At 34.7% G+C, this 15,677-nt stretch overlaps 2 protein-coding genes across 3 annotated transcripts; one reads left to right on the top strand and one right to left on the bottom strand.

Annotated features, from left to right (window-relative positions):
• Positions 4,653–6,441, top strand: LOC107610833. Its single transcript, XM_016312827.2, has 2 exons — positions 4,653–5,377; positions 5,716–6,441. Exons 1-2 carry the CDS (start codon positions 5,156–5,158, stop codon positions 5,836–5,838), a joined length of 345 nt encoding a protein of 114 aa, XP_016168313.1. The 5' UTR covers positions 4,653–5,155; the 3' UTR covers positions 5,839–6,441.
• Positions 6,835–10,077, bottom strand: LOC107614172. 2 transcript variants are annotated; one of them, XM_016316403.2, is made up of 6 exons: positions 9,622–10,077; positions 9,199–9,290; positions 8,859–9,030; positions 8,540–8,754; positions 7,906–8,079; positions 6,835–7,465 (listed from the first exon to the last, which is right to left on the bottom strand). In XM_016316403.2, the coding sequence occupies exons 5-6, from the start codon at positions 8,071–8,073 to the stop codon at positions 7,100–7,102; spliced, it is 534 nt and encodes a 177-aa protein (XP_016171889.1). In that variant the 5' UTR covers positions 8,074–8,079; positions 8,540–8,754; positions 8,859–9,030; positions 9,199–9,290; positions 9,622–10,077; the 3' UTR covers positions 6,835–7,099. The 2 variants fall into 2 exon arrangements, with proteins under 2 accessions (XP_016171889.1, XP_016171888.1); XM_016316402.2 differs by having other exon boundaries at positions 8,859–9,290.

Here is a 15,677-nt window from a genome sequence, read left to right on the forward strand (position 1 = left end):
TTAATTTGGTAATATTTTTTAATTTATTTCTTTTAATATTTTGTTAGTATTTTTTAATTTATTTTTTAAATTTATTAAACCAAATTAATTATATTAATTATCTATATTAATTAACTAATTAGATTAATTAATTAATCATTAAAATAATAAATCTATGAATAAAATAGGTTCTCAAGATATTTTTTATTAATAATTAAATCAAATCAAATTATATTTATTGAGTTAAATTTAAATTATGTGAATTAAGAACTAAACTAAAATAAGATTATTTTTTACTCATTCAAATTGAACGCAATAAATAAAATTAATTTTGTTAGATAATCATGGTCTTTTGGTCTTCTATATATAAATAGTTCTCTATAACTATTAACATCACCGATAACAAAATTATAAGTCTCTATAAAATAAAAAATATATAAAATAAATAACATATATATAATTTTAAAGTTATTAATCATAGACTATGGACAAATTTTTAAAAAAAAAAAACTTATGGATCAACATGTAATTTTTTTATATTTTTATTTTTTTCTAAAATTTTTAGACTTTTCAACCTTTAAGTTGTCTATACATCACTTCTCAAAATATTATGATTTCACAAGATATAATATGTAGGGTAAATTACCTTTATAAACCATTTGCATACCAATTTTACATATATATCCCCCAAATTTAAAAAAAAGGCTATGTGCATGTCTCAATTTACATATCTATATAAATCAAATTTATGAAATTCGAATTATATATTTTTGTAGTAAATCGAATCTTTACTTGGATGCTATCTATGCTACTAAATCGAACGAAGGAGATTCAATTTAAAATGAGCTGGATTGCTACTAAGTGAGTATAAATCGAATCTTATTGCTTCGATTTAGCATGGACCACATAAATCGAAATTTATAGATTCGATTTATTAGGGGATGACATAATTCGAATTTTTTGAATTCAATTTACTTTCGAATCACAATGTCAAGTAATTCGAATCTTATAGATTCGATTTACTACTTATTACCCTAATTCGAATTTATTAAATTCGATTTATATAGAAATGTAAAAGGAGACAACTAAGTAACGTTTTTGAATTTGGTGGATTCAGGTAATTTTGGGGTGGCTTTAGTTTATCAACGTAAATTAACTTAATATGTGATATTAGTTATTGTTATATATGTGAAAAAACGTGACTTATTTATGCATTGTTTGGATTAAAATAATTTGTAGAGAAATAAAATGTTAGAAGAAAATGGATGAAAAAATCAATTTTTCATTGTTTGGATCAACAAAGAAATTGAATAAAAAATATAAAAGTGTATGTGGAGGTCATGTAAATTTTTTCTCTTCAAAATTGCGAAGAAAACTAATGCAAAAGTGCAAACATAGATAAAAATACAGAGTTACCATTTAAATTATAATTTATATATAATATATAAAAATATTAATATAATTTTATTCTATTATAATTTTTTCTCTTCTTACTTTTCCTTCCATCCAAGAAAAAGAAAAATTTTCCTCTATTTTTTTCTGTTCATTTTTGTTTTATCTAAACAACACACAAAAAAATATACTTTTTTTTCTCTCATTTTCTTTCTTTCCATTTTCTTTCCTCTTATTTTCCATCTTATATCCAAACAATAGCTTAGTGTTTATTCATTTATTTTCTATTAATATTATTATAATAAGGATACATATTACTTTATAAAAATGATATAACATAAACTCTGATTATCACTAAAACAGTCAAAATGGATATTTACAGGGATCACTCACGTTTTGGGGTTAGATGGGGACTTGTCAAATTCTCACAACCTGCCACGCGAAAAAGGATAGGGACTAGGGGTGGCGAACGAGCCGAAACTCGTCGGGCTGACCCGCATAACCCACCAAAAAAGGCAGGTTGGGCTGGAATTTTGAGACCGTCAAATTTAAAAAGTTCGCCCATCCCACACCGCTTAATCCATGGGTTTCGACAAGACGGGGGCGGGATGGGACAGGTTTTCCCGCTGGGCCAAACTTTTATTTTATTAGGGTCATTTTTTTACAAATTTTTATGATGTTATTGATCTAAAGATGATAATTGAAGATGTTCTAAGTTATATTTTGGATTACATTTTATGTTTGATTAGTTATAAACTTGAAGATGTTTAATTATATATTTTGGATAATATTTATTTTGGTTTGAACAATGTTGGTTTTATTATTTTGTTTCAAAAAATTTGGTTTATAATTATGTTTATTACATATTTATAATTATTAAAATTTTAATGCGTATGAATTTAAAAATTATAATGTTTTTTATGTTTTTAGAAATTATAAATTTATTGAAATTGTTGTGAAATTATATATATTATTTAATATTTAATAGTTTATAAAAAAATGAGATCCCGCCAACCCGCCAGTCTACCATTAGGCAGAATGGAGGAGAAATTCAAGACTGCCTTACTAGGCAGGGCGGGACGGACCAGCCCACTAGATGGTGGACTTTTGGCGAGACAGGGCGGGTTTTTCCATTTGTCACCCCTAATGAAGACACGGACATAAGTATCCGCTCTATGGAACCTATTAAATATACACAAATATAAAATTATAATTTATCCTAATTTATATATACATAAATCTATTTCTTGAATTTAGTAATCCTAATTTCTGCTTCCAATTCAAATTTTTTCTTTTTCTTCTAGACTCATTCTCAGCCTCGATCCTCTATCTAACTCACTTTTTCTGCCTCTCAAGTCCATCACTACGTCGCTCAGTATCGTCTCAAAAAATTATATTATGTTATTATGTTGGAACATGTTTTTATGTTTTCTCCTTTTAAAATATTATTTTTCATAATGAATATGTTATAAATTGTGTTGAATTATATTAAATTGATTATTTTATAATTATTATATTATGTCTTTTTGTGTTAATTTTTTTCAAAAATTTTCAAAGAATATTCGTAAATACTCGAGAAGATTTGCGTTCCCTAAGGGATAATTAAATAGAAACTTGCAATGACAAAGAAGGAGCGCGAGCATTTTTTTTTAAATAGGAATGAGGGATGGGAAGAGGGCTTCTCACGCTCCCCTAAGTACTCATTACCATATCTAACTAGCGATGGAGATCCAATTTGAGTCGATTTAAGAGGGGACACGTGGACTTTATCTACATTGGACCTTTAAGGTAATGAACCTAAGTTAGATTTGGGACTCTAACAATGGATGTTAGTTGATCTTGCTTACATTGGGGTCTTACTAGACCCAAATATATCTTGGATTAATATTTTGAGTAATTGTTATAGCAAATATTATACTATTTAACTTTATAACGGAATTAATTTCAAGATAAGAAATTACTTTATACATCGTATATATTGTAGGATAGTATGGTCATTTACTATTTTTTAATGGTAAATAATGGTGTAAGAAATTAGAAGAAAATGTATTTACAAATTAGGAAATATTAATTTATTTTTCAATAGAATAAATTATATATTGAATAACAAAAGTTATTATTGGTTTCTCTTCACACTAACTAATACTCAACGATGGTGTTTCGATACACCATGTTACCAAGAAATATTAATCGATCTAATAACTTTTGTAATGATATAAGTTTATGAATTTGAAAATTTAAAAATCATTTCATAAAATGTGAAGTATTAACGAGTAACAATGTTGATTATATTGTTTTGACTTCAAAAATGAATATGATACTAACGAATAAAATTGTCCCAAGTAAATTTTAACAAAGACAAAAGTCCATAAATATTGCTATTAATGAAAAATTAATCTATTTTAAAGACAAATACAATTTTTTTCTATGGATTCCTAACTCAGCAAGTCGAGGACGACTAATCCACCACATATTGATACTCTATTTATTTATTAAGAGTCTATCGTTAACTAATGGATTATTTATACACACAAGACAAGACGAGATTCGAACTCCAAATACTTGCTTAACTGGACAAATAAGATGATCATTCAACCAATCTAAATTGACTAAAACAAATATTAATTATTTTAATGCTTTTAAGTTGTAAAATATTTATAATAATAATTACTATATATATATTTTTTATTTAAATTTTAATAAAATTTTTTTATATAATTTTATGTATTATCCCGTACAGGGTACGGAAACATACACTAATTTATATTAAAAAAAAGATTGAATGGAACAATTATCTAGTTAGTTACACCTTGCTATTTATATCTACTCATCCCGTTAGCATTGAATATAAAGGTGTTTGTTACGGTACGATAATAAATTTATACGTACCAATACGTTTAAAATATGGACAAATAACAATAAGACATGTAGAATTTATTTTCCACGTCAGCATTTAATTTTTTCTTTTTTAAATATATAGTATATCATCACTTTTACTAAAACACCCTTTTAATTAAATAAAAATAAAAAATATTTATTTATTAAATTTTATAAAAAGACTTAAACATATTTCTTTTATTTGATTAGACAAAAATATCTTTTTAAATTAATCAAATTTTAGAATTCAATTAATTCTAATTTTATAGTTTCAAATAATTGAAACAACAAACAAAAACATATTAAAAAAATAAAAAACCAAAATTGTTTTTCATTTGATTCATAAACCTTTAGTATTTTTCATCTTCTTCTCTCTTCTTCCTATCCTCTCTCTCTCTCTCTCTTAACCGTTTCCAGAAATCTTCTTCTCTGGAATCCATCCATTGGAAAGTTCAGAAACTTGCCGTCGTTGGAAGATCAACGCTTCTCCGTCGTTACCTCGGAGTTCGACTCTAGGGTTCATACTTTGGGATCTGATTCGTGGAGAAGGATTTAGCACTTTTTTTCCCCTCCAAAACACACCAAAAAGGCAAAATCCTAGCAATAATTGACTGCATTGAGCTCGGTAGTTAGCCGCCCACGGAATTTAAAGAACCTAAAGGAGAAGGAAGGCTAAACCACTCAACTGGACAAACGCTGCGTCTTTCTCCTCTATGGAAGTTCTTTGAATGCCCCTTTCGCTCTCCGTCGTCGAGCCCTGTCCAGCCATCGTCGTCCAGCGCCTCTCCCTTTCTGGCAGCCACCGCGTCTTCCTCCACTCCTCCCTGCACTCTGCCACTCTCTGTCTGCATCATCAAGAATGGAGACTCTGCCACTCTAATTGATTCCTAAACTCAATGTAAATAACATGAACCATAGAACTGAGACTCTAAATCTATGTCTAGTTGAATTGGAATCAATTGTGTTTTCTTTTGTTTGCCATGATTGGGACTTCCCTTCACAGTCGAAGCCGTCATATCAACAACATGAATCTCATAATTTAGGGGACAACCCTACAATTAGGAAGGGATTGGAGGCAATCACTAGTTCCCTTAATCACTTAGGTGACACCTTTGAGAAGGCTTTTGAGGTAAATTCTCTGTCTTATATGTTTCCACCTTGGAGTTGGTTTATGTCCACAGTTCATAACAAGTTACATGGCTTTGTTTGAATTAGTTGGGAAATGTTTCTTCCACGCTTGAAACATCAAACCTGATCTATGTCTATTAATGATGTTTTATTATAGGGTAACAATGTAGTAACATCTTGCTTTCAGAAAAAAAAAAAAACAGAATTGTTAACTAGCTGAGACACATAGTTAACTAGTAATTTGATTCTTCATTATCTGGTGTATGGGAATTGTATCATTTCAAGTATTGAAACAACATAACATTGTTCATCTCATTGCTGCTTCTCAAATTTCTTCAGGAAGGCCGAATGATCGTGGAGAGCAAGACAGCAGAACTGAAGACTCAAATCCGGCTTAAAGGAAGTCACGAGGACAATGAATCACAACTCAAGGCATCTCGAGAAGTATTGCCAACTATGTAATCGTGTGTTCTTGCTTCACTAAGTGAAGGCACAGACTGTATAAGCTATATCAGAGATGTTAATAGATTTTTTTAGTTTGAATAAGATGGTTCTATGCAGATCAGTAATGACACATTCAACCATTATAAGATCATAAGAAAAATCTTTGATATACCCCTCTGTTAAGGCTGTGAAGGAAATTCTTAGAGGATGTGATGAATGTTTCAGCATTGAGTGGATGGAAATATTGGAATTCAAGAACATGGTGTCATTGCCAACTGTGTAAATATTTGTTTCATGGTTCAGAGCTGCACTGCAAGGGATGATTGAGAAACACTTTGGAGCAGAAATAGTTGATGAGCTTTTCGAACGCTTTGCCGAGAAAGTTAAAGAATTTCCAGACATCATGGACACAGATAAACTAAAACTTGATGTGCTGTTTGTTCTTCTGAGGAGAAAGAACAAGGCAAGGCCATAGGCTGTGTTATTCAATGTGAACATCATCAGGTTTAATTAGTAAATGGGGATATAATAAAGAGTTGGTTCCATTCTTGTACTACTAATTATCTTAAACTGGATATTAATGCTATATTTGAATTTTGCTTAAATATCTAATGGTTTATTAGAGGTTCAAAATTTTTATTAAGTCAATAACAGATCAGAGTGGCTAATATTTGTGTTAGCTACTTGTACTGGTTAATATTATTTTACTAGTAGAGAATTTTAATTACTTCTAAGATGAGGCAGTAAGATGAAGTCATTTCAAAGCTTGATTGTGCATCTTCTGATGCAAAAGAAAGGAATGAATTGATTTGGACTTGCTACTGATACTATGTAACATTCTGATTCTGAGGCCAATGTACCATATAATATAGGATTTTTGTTCAGAAAATTCACCATCCAAAATCTCTATTAATCTTCTTATGATAATTTGACTTCTATTAATGCATTGAATCAGAATACCAATACTTCCCTAATATAAAGATCAGAAAAAAGTGCAATTCCAATTACAAGAAGTTACAAAAAGAAAGAAAAAGAATAACTTTGTATAGATCAATATCAGCCAATACAATCAAAAACCATGAACATAAGTCACACAAAAATAAATAAATAAATAAATATGTAGTTTCTTGAAATATCACCCAGCCTCTTCCTCACAGTGGTGAAAAATAGAAACAAATTAATAAACTCTACAAAAAAGAAAAACATGCATTTTCCTTGCTTCTAAACAAGAAGAACCCCATCTAAACTAAATGCTATTGTTTGAAGGAGAACAGATATATCACTTTGGAGAAGCTGAGACACTAGGAATAGGAGCCTCATTTTCTGATGCACTCTTACTATCTTTCTCTATCACAGTTAACATCTCGTTTGGGAGAATAGGTGAACTTTCTGAGTTCCGAATAACCACTCGAAGAGGTGATTCTGATGGTGATGGGTTGAAAGACGTTATCCGGGACACCCCACTCGAGCTGTCATAAACCTCTGGGACTTCGGCGATGCCATCATCCAGGTACACTACATCCTGCATTGTCAGCTGATGGTACTCCACAAGCTCCCTTGGGAAACGGTTTTCCCTAGCATATACCTCATTCTCGCCTGCCAAGCGAGTCTTCTCGGCAAGAAGCGTCTCCAGTTGAAACCGAATCTGTACAAGTTACAAAAATATAGCCATATAGGAGTTTCATATTTAAATGATCATATTCTTGTTAAAAACACAATGAGTTCTTGGGATATATGCATAACACAGGGTAGTTAGTATATATGCATATAATAAACAATTCCATAGTATGCTTGAAGCAAAAGAAAGCTCTTGCCTTCAACCACTAAATGTGTACCACTTCAACTATCTTTCAATGCTGTATATGATAGGCAAACATGCAATGGTGTAAAAGCTAGAAGGGATGAAAAAAATAATCTCCAGCAAAAATGAGGTTATAAACTTATGAGACTCAGACATATAACTCATGTTTAGATAAAACAACACATGAAATTGGAAGATGCTTTCAAATTTTGTTATGCCTGTATGAGTGCTTCATAGGTGTTGTCATATCAAATTTGAAATAGGGAACAACAAATAACCAATACCATATCATCATCTTCACGGTTCTGTCCCTTAGTGGTAGTGGTACCGCAGTCGCGGAGCATTTTATTTTCTTCTTCTAGTTTAGAACACCTGGCTTTTGCAAAAGCCAAATCTGCTTTAACAGTTTTTAGCTCGCAAAGAAGTAGTTTTGCTTTGGCAGCCGTTGCCATTGCCACCTGCAAGTTGCAACCAAAGCAAAGTGAAATTATGCTTGTTCAGTTACTTAAGAACATAAACATTTTATTCAACTAAACTGTCATTAGAAACTCAATTTTCTATTCAGAAATGCTATCAAAAGCGGTTGATAATTCAAAGGAGTAAAAGGTTGAAAACTACTCATCAATCCAATGGTTAAAAAACATTATGATGTTCCGCCATAAACTTCTGATGATTTTTAGCAAAGAAAAAAAAAATTAAACTCCGTGATTATTCAGCAAGACAGCAATAGTCCCAGCATGATTAACTAATTGATCATTTAACGAACCTTCATCAAAGAATTATTAGTCCATTACAAGTATCATAGCATAAACTCTCTTAAGTACTAATCACTTTGGAAAAGTGAACTCTAAGAAGACAAAATCATAACATGAATTCAAAATTGAGTAAGATGTCAAACTAATTTCTATCTTCAATTACCTGCAAGTTGCATATATCAACTTCTCCATATGATGGCCAAGAAGGGCTTGGGCAATTTTCTTGTACAACAAGGGGAGGCTCACTAGGAATAGATGTATATTAAAGTATTCTTTCTATTGATATCATCTTGTTCTCCAAGTCACAAAGAAGTCGAATCACCATAGCGTTTATCGAGTTCAAATTGAGTCAATAGGTAACAGATAAACCAGCAAGGCCTTCAATAAGAGAATCAAACATAAGTAAAGCACTTAGTTCCTCATTATAGACAGATTGTAATTTTTTTTAGTTAAACTAATATCATAATCTAATTATTCTCTACCTGGATCTATGACTCCTTGAGGAACAACCATCAAGCATATCACAGAAAATGCAAATGTGATTGAAGACAATATATCCAAACGGAAGCATAACCATGTAGATGCACCGGAACTATTGAACTGTGGTCGCGAATATCCGTCAATTGTGTCTACTGCACTTTGATTAGTAGAAACCTGTATTAGAACAGAACAGCAAGAAACAAGAAGTGTCAATAGCACCTGCGTATGCCATAGTGATAAATTAGATCAAAATATCCACCTGATAAGTTGGAAAAAAAAAAAGTACTTGAATAAACCTCAAAATATCCGACAATAATTATTCTTATGAATTACAGAATTTACTTGAGAATAGTTTTAGAAACTATGCCCGAGACTCTATCATTTCCTCTGAATAATAGCCATCAAAATAATCATCTAAAATGTCCATCAAGGTCCTGAGAAAAATCACAGTAAACATTTATCAAGTTGGCATAATGAAAGTCAAAAAATGTAAAGATGCTGCATAAGCATGAAGATGCCAAGCATCCATTCCTTAAGGATGACAGCATTTCTGAACTACAGAAACAATTATGTCGATATGTCCCATCTAAATATATAATTTGAAAAAGTACTATACAACACTTAGTCAAGCAGTCATCTCCAAACCTACCAGAAGGTATTTTCTTCAAGATTCAATCACTAACAAATTAATTGATTACCAATTCAACATCATCTCAAAATACAGGGAGAACGGAGAACAGGGGAAGTGATGATGCATGGACTTACCAACGGCCACTGGGTGACGAAGAGGAACCGACCCCAGAAGAGGACGAGCGACGAAGCAAGTGACGACCCTACAACGGTCGACGATCCACAGCGACTCGCGACGGCGAGTACTTGAAACCAGAAGACGACGAGCGACGACGATCCGAAGAGTTGCTTCTGTCGCCGGCGAGGAGGAGCCCAAGGAAGGCCGCGAGACGCTGAAACGCCGGCGACGAGACGAGAGGAGCAACGAGACGCCGGTGAGTGTGAACGAGTAGAGACTCTAGTGGCAGTGAGAGAGAAGAGCGGGTTTGAGTCTCAGAATTGGGAATAAGAGAGGCGTTCGTTGAGGATGTACTGGTGAGAAATCCTGAAGACATGAATTTCTGTTTTTTTATTTTTTTTTCTCAGTTTTTCGGATGATATTTTTTTTGGTATGAACAATTAGAGATGAAGGTTGGGTGAGAATCCAGCAAATAAAGAATAAAATGATTTTGTTTAGTACTTTTTAAATTTATTTAATTTTTTTGGTATGAATGATTGATTAGGATTTATAAAGAGATAAATAAAGATAATTTAAATTTTAAAATTATAAAATTAAATAATTTAATTAATCTAAAAAAATAATTTTTGTCTAATATATAAAAAAGAATATTTAAGTCTTTTTATAAAATTAAACAAATAAATATTTTTTATTTTTATTTAATTAAAGGGGTGTATTAGTAAAAATGATGATAAATATATATTTTAAAAAAAATTTAATGTTGATGTGGAAAATAAATTTCACGTAGCTTGTTATTATTTGTCTATATTTTAAATGTATCGGTACCTATAAATTTATTATCGTACCGTAACAAACACCTAATATAAATATGCACGTTACAAAGTTACATCAAATTGTTACTACTTTTTAATCAAAGCAATCAACAAAAATTATAGCTTACAAAGGCCTGCATCACTTAAAGAGAAATAAAGTATTATATGTTTAAGGTATCGTTATTAAAATCGGATCGAATTGACCGATCCGATCAAAATTCAATAAATTAAAAGTCGGTTTAGTTTGAGGAGCAGCAACACTGCTCGGGATTTAAGGGAGTTTCAATCAGCAACACAGGACTCTGAATTTCTCAAGGAAGGACAGAAGGCTGAGGAGGCGGGCCTTAACATGCCCCAACCTCAGCCATGAGTATTATAAGCTGGAATTGTCGGGGAATAGCGGCTGCCCCGACAATTTCTGAGTTATACAATTTATGTAAAAAAGTAAAGCCGCTTATAGTATTTCTAATGGAAACTAGGGCAAGTAGGGACATAATAAATAGGATTAATAGGAAGCTGAAATTTGATAACATGTTTTGCGTAGAACTCCGGGGCTTGTCCGGTGGACTATGTCTCCTATGGAAATCTAATGTGAATGTTAATGTTTATGAATGGTGTGATAACTATATTAAAGCCAATATTAACATTAATAATGATCTGAATTGGTAGGGTATATTTGTGTATGAAAATCCTGTTTTTAAGAAGCGAAGGAAACTATGGCAGGAGCTCACGGTAAGTAACATAAGCAAGGAGGAACCTCAAGCTTATTTGGGGGACTTCAATGACATCCTAAATCAAGAAGAAAAGGTAGGTATTCTTCCACAACCAAAAATCTGTTTAGAAACGTTTAGAAGGTTTGTAGATGATAATGGTTTGATGGATGTTGACTTAAAGGGAAGTAAATATACCTGGTTCCAACCAAAAATCTGTTTAGAAACGTTTAGAAGGTTTGTAGATGATAATGGTTTGATGGATGTTGACCTTAAGGGAAGTAAATACACATGGTTCAGCAATCCTAGAAACAATTTCATAACCAGGGAAAGATTAGATAGGGTGTTAGTGAATTGGAAATGGTTGCAGATATACCAGAATGTTAGTCTAAAAGTAGCTCCGGCTATAAGCTCGGATCATTGTGCGCTTATATTGGAATTACACCCGAGAAGTAGGATAAAAAGAGAATTCAGGTTTGAGGCGTTTTGGGCTGAGCATGAGGAGTGCAAAGAGGTGATCAAGAAGGGTTGGCAACAAGATGAGGGAAATAGGAATTGTTGGGGCAAATTCATACGGAAGAGAAATAGATGCATAAGGGAGCTGATGGAATGGAGTAATCGGAAGTTTAAGAGAGCAGATAAAGAAGTAGAAAGAAAGAAATCAGAGTTACATCACATCCAAGAGGCTGATATGACGGAAAGAGATCAAAGAAGAGAGAGGGAATTGAAGAACCAAATATCAGAACTATAGAAACAAGAGGAGAAATATTGGGGGCAAAAATCAAGGCTGAAATGGATAAAATGGGGGGACAAAAACACAACATTCTTTCATGCAACAACCATTCAGAGAAGAATTAGGAACAGAATTGACAAAGTGAAAGATGAAACAGGTCAGTGGATGCAAGGAGAGGCAAGCATAATGAGGTTAGTGGAAAAGTACTATACTAAATTATTAACCTCCGAAGGGGACAGAAACCTGGAAGAGTGCGTAAAGGACATACCAAGAAGAGTTACCAAAGAGATGAATGAGGAACTAATGGCAAAAATTAATGATGAGGAAATAAGGGAGGCAGTTTTCAGTATGGGAGGGCTGAAAGTTCCGGGGCCAGATGGTTTAAATGGGCTTTTTTTCCAACATCACTGGGAGATCTTAAGCAAAGAAGTTTGTGGAGTAGTGAAGCAAATTTTCGAAGAAGGATGCATACCAGGGGATCTAGGGGAAACTACTGTTGTTTTGGTACCCAAGGTCAGCCAACCGGAGTGCCTAAATCAGCTCAGACCAATAAGTTGCTACAACTTTGCATATAAAATTGTAACTAAGGTCTTGGTGGGAAGACTAAGGAAAGTGCTAGATCAAATCATATCTCTAGTTCAGAGTGCTTTTGTCAAAGGAAGACTCATACAAGACAATATAATTATTGTGCAGGAAGCTTTTCATATGTTAAATAGAAAAGGAAACGCCGGAAGCCAGGACCTAGCGATGAAATTGGACATGAATAAGGCCTATGATAGATTGGAATGGAATTTCTTGCAAAGGGTCATGGAAGAATTTGGATTTAGTAATGAATGGGTGAGGCTGGTTATGAGCTGTGTAAAAAGTGCCACTTACAGATTTAAAATAAATGGGAAGCTATCTAATAGGATCACCCCTCAAAAAGGACTTAGACAGGGAGACCCATTATCACCCTACCTCTTCATCTTGGCAGCTGAAAGCTTCACTATTCTGATGGAAAAGGCGAAGAGGGATAAGCTGATCTCCGGAATAAGATTAGCCCAATTAGCACCGGTCATTACTCATTTGTTATTCGCTGATGATTGCATAATTTTTGCAGGTGCGGAAGAGGAGGAGATGTTTCAACTCATCCAGATATTAAACAAATACACGGAAGCATCAGGACAAAGAATCAACACTGAAAAATCCGGGCTAATTTTTGGAAGCCAAGTATCTATACAGAAGAGGGTGAACATAGAAGAGATAACTGGAATGGCGTCATGGGAAGATCCAGGAAGATACTTAGGGCTGCCTGCGAGATGGGGAAGATCCAAAAACAGGGCGTTGGAGTGGATAAAGGAGAAAATACTTGACAAGATGCAAGGATGGAAAGAGAAGCTTCTAAATCAAGCCGGAAAGGAAATTTTGATAAAAGCAGTAATTCAAGCGATCCCGGCTTTTGCTATGAACGTCATCAAATTCCCAAAATCCTTTTGCAAAGGAATCGAGGCTGCAATAGCGAGGTTCTGGTGGGCAAACAACGGGAAGGAAAAAAGTATCCATTGGAAAAGTTGGAAAAAGATGACTAAGTGTAAAACAAATGGAGGCTTAGGGTTCAAGGATTTGGAGTGCCAAAACATTGCGCACCTAGCGAAACAAGCTTGGAGACTACTAAAAGAGGAGGAAGCTATTTGGGCAAAGACTCTAAAGGCAATTTATTATCCTAACTGTAGCCTATGGGAAGCGAGAGAAGGAAGGAACACGTCATGGATATGGAAAAAGTTTGTTGGAGGGAAGGGATTTCCTTAGAAGAAAGGGCAGATGGAGCATAGGGAGTGGAACGGAGATAGATATATGGGAGGATAATTGGGTGGCAGGAATAGGGAAAATGAGGAGATGGGGAGAAGAACAAATCAGAAAAGTGAGCGACCTTATAAAGCAGGGGGAGGGCTGGAATGAGAACAGAATCGAGGAAGTATTTCCGGGGAACATAGCAGAATTAATTACAAGAACACCTATCAGCCTGATTAACAAAAAGGATAATCTGATCTGGCCATACACAGCCGAAGGAAATTACTCAGTGAAATCAGGTTACCGGGCTGCGAAAGAGGAGAGAGATACAAAAGAAGAGATAAAATTAAATGAAGCTTCATCAAGTCAGAATCATAGGGAGATTTGGGAGATTATATGGAGACTACCAGTGCCACAAAAGATCAGAATATTCTTATGGAAAGCAGTGGAAGGTATTCTGTCAGTAAATAGTAATTTGTATAAGCGTAGATGTGCAGTTAAGCCTTCATGTAGCATATGCTAGGATGAGAATGAAACTGTTGAACATGCTTTACTTTTATGTCCGTGGACGAGAGCGGTTTGGTTCGGATCGAGTATTCAAATAACACCTACAGCCTATAATGTGGCATCGTTTGGAAGATGGATATTGGATACAGTTCAGAAAATAAGAAGGGAGACAGGGAAGGATCAGGAAAGAATATTATGTAAGCTGGGGTGCGTATGTTGGTACATTTGGAAGACAAGGAACCAATACATATTCCAGCAAGCAACAATCAATCCAGAACAGGCAATAATCAATGCAGAATATCTAGCAGCAGAATACCACAATACAACAAGCGAGAGCAGCACAGATCACAATTCAAGCAATGGCAGGATTGGTGATAGGAAGAGGATTACCTGGAGACCCCCACCACAAGATAGGTTGAAGGTCAATACTGACGCAGCGTTCCATAAGGATACAGGTAAGGCAGCATCAGCCGTCGTCGTTAGGAATTGGCAGGGCAAGATCATTACTGGGACAACAACAAAATTTATCACAAATTCAGCACTAGCAGCAGAAGCTCAGGCATACAGAGAAGCTCTAATACTCATAAAGAATTTACAGATAGAAAATTGTATAATTGAAACAGATTGTTTACCACTGGTCCAAGCCGTTAAGGCGAGAACGCCAATAGCGGAGGCGGATGCAATTCTCAGAGACATTCTGCAGTTGCTGGAAGAGGCGCCAGCTGTAGGAGCTACCTGGACTCCAAGGGAAGGCAACATAGTAGCTCACCAATTGGCAGCGATGGCAGTAGGGAATGTTCTCACGAGCCAGTGGACTTTCAATACTCCTAATCCAGTTAGGAATTCAATCAGAACAGAAGCCAGATTCGCAATTATTCAGCATAATCAATGGGCGCAAAATCAACTTGTTGGGGTTCCACCCTCTACCAATCATCAAGGAATGCAAACGGAACATGACTTACCTCAGAGGGGAGAAAACGAAACTCGAGACATGCAAGAAGCTGAAGGGGAGAGCAGCATCAATCCACTGCGGCGTAGCGGCGAATTATGGAGAGGAGCAACCACATCGGCAAAGCTTCGAGAGCAGATCGACGAGGGAGCGCAGAGGGTCCTGGTCCTTTGCGGGAAGCCTCGAGGCAGAGGATTGCTGTGGCCGAGACTACCTGGCCAGAAGCTCCATGGCGGTTACTCCATCAGCGGCGTCAGCATCAGACTGGTGAGGAGAACGATGCATTCAGAGAACTCAGAATGGGGAAGGATGCTCCAGGTGTCAATTCCTTGCAAAAGGTCGGCCTGGTAGGGGAGGTCCCGGCGGCAACAAGAAGCTCGACCAGAGAGCTATGGGAGGAAGATGACAATATTGTTAGGGTCGAGCACTAGGGGGTCGGGATCTGGGGCGAATCGGGTTCTGTTTGGGTGGCCGGGTCTGTTATATGGCCTTGGCCCCGGTCCAAAAAAAAATCGGTTTAGTTTTAATATTTTTATCAGATCTGCAATAATTTAGTCAATAACAATTCAGATTCTAAAAATCGAATTAATAA

This window comes from Arachis ipaensis, chromosome B08 (genome assembly GCF_000816755.2).
Source record: "Arachis ipaensis cultivar K30076 chromosome B08, Araip1.1, whole genome shotgun sequence".
Taxonomy (NCBI): Eukaryota; Viridiplantae; Streptophyta; class Magnoliopsida; order Fabales; family Fabaceae; genus Arachis; species Arachis ipaensis.

Bases quoted from the DNA above. Each gene is read 5' to 3' on its own strand.
- LOC107610833 (XM_016312827.2), top strand. From the start codon at position 5,156: ATGAACCATAGAACTGAGACTCTAAATCTATGTCTAGTTGAATTGGAA. The intron at 5,378-5,715 runs GTAAATTCTCTG...AAATTTCTTCAG, and splicing joins CCTTTGAGAAGGCTTTTGAG to GAAGGCCGAATGATCGTGGA.
- LOC107614172 (XM_016316403.2), bottom strand. From the start codon at position 8,073: ATGGCAACGGCTGCCAAAGCAAAACTACTTCTTTGCGAGCTAAAAACT. The intron at 7,466-7,905 runs GTATTGGTTATT...TAACTTGTACAG, and splicing joins ACCGTGAAGATGATGATATG to ATTCGGTTTCAACTGGAGAC.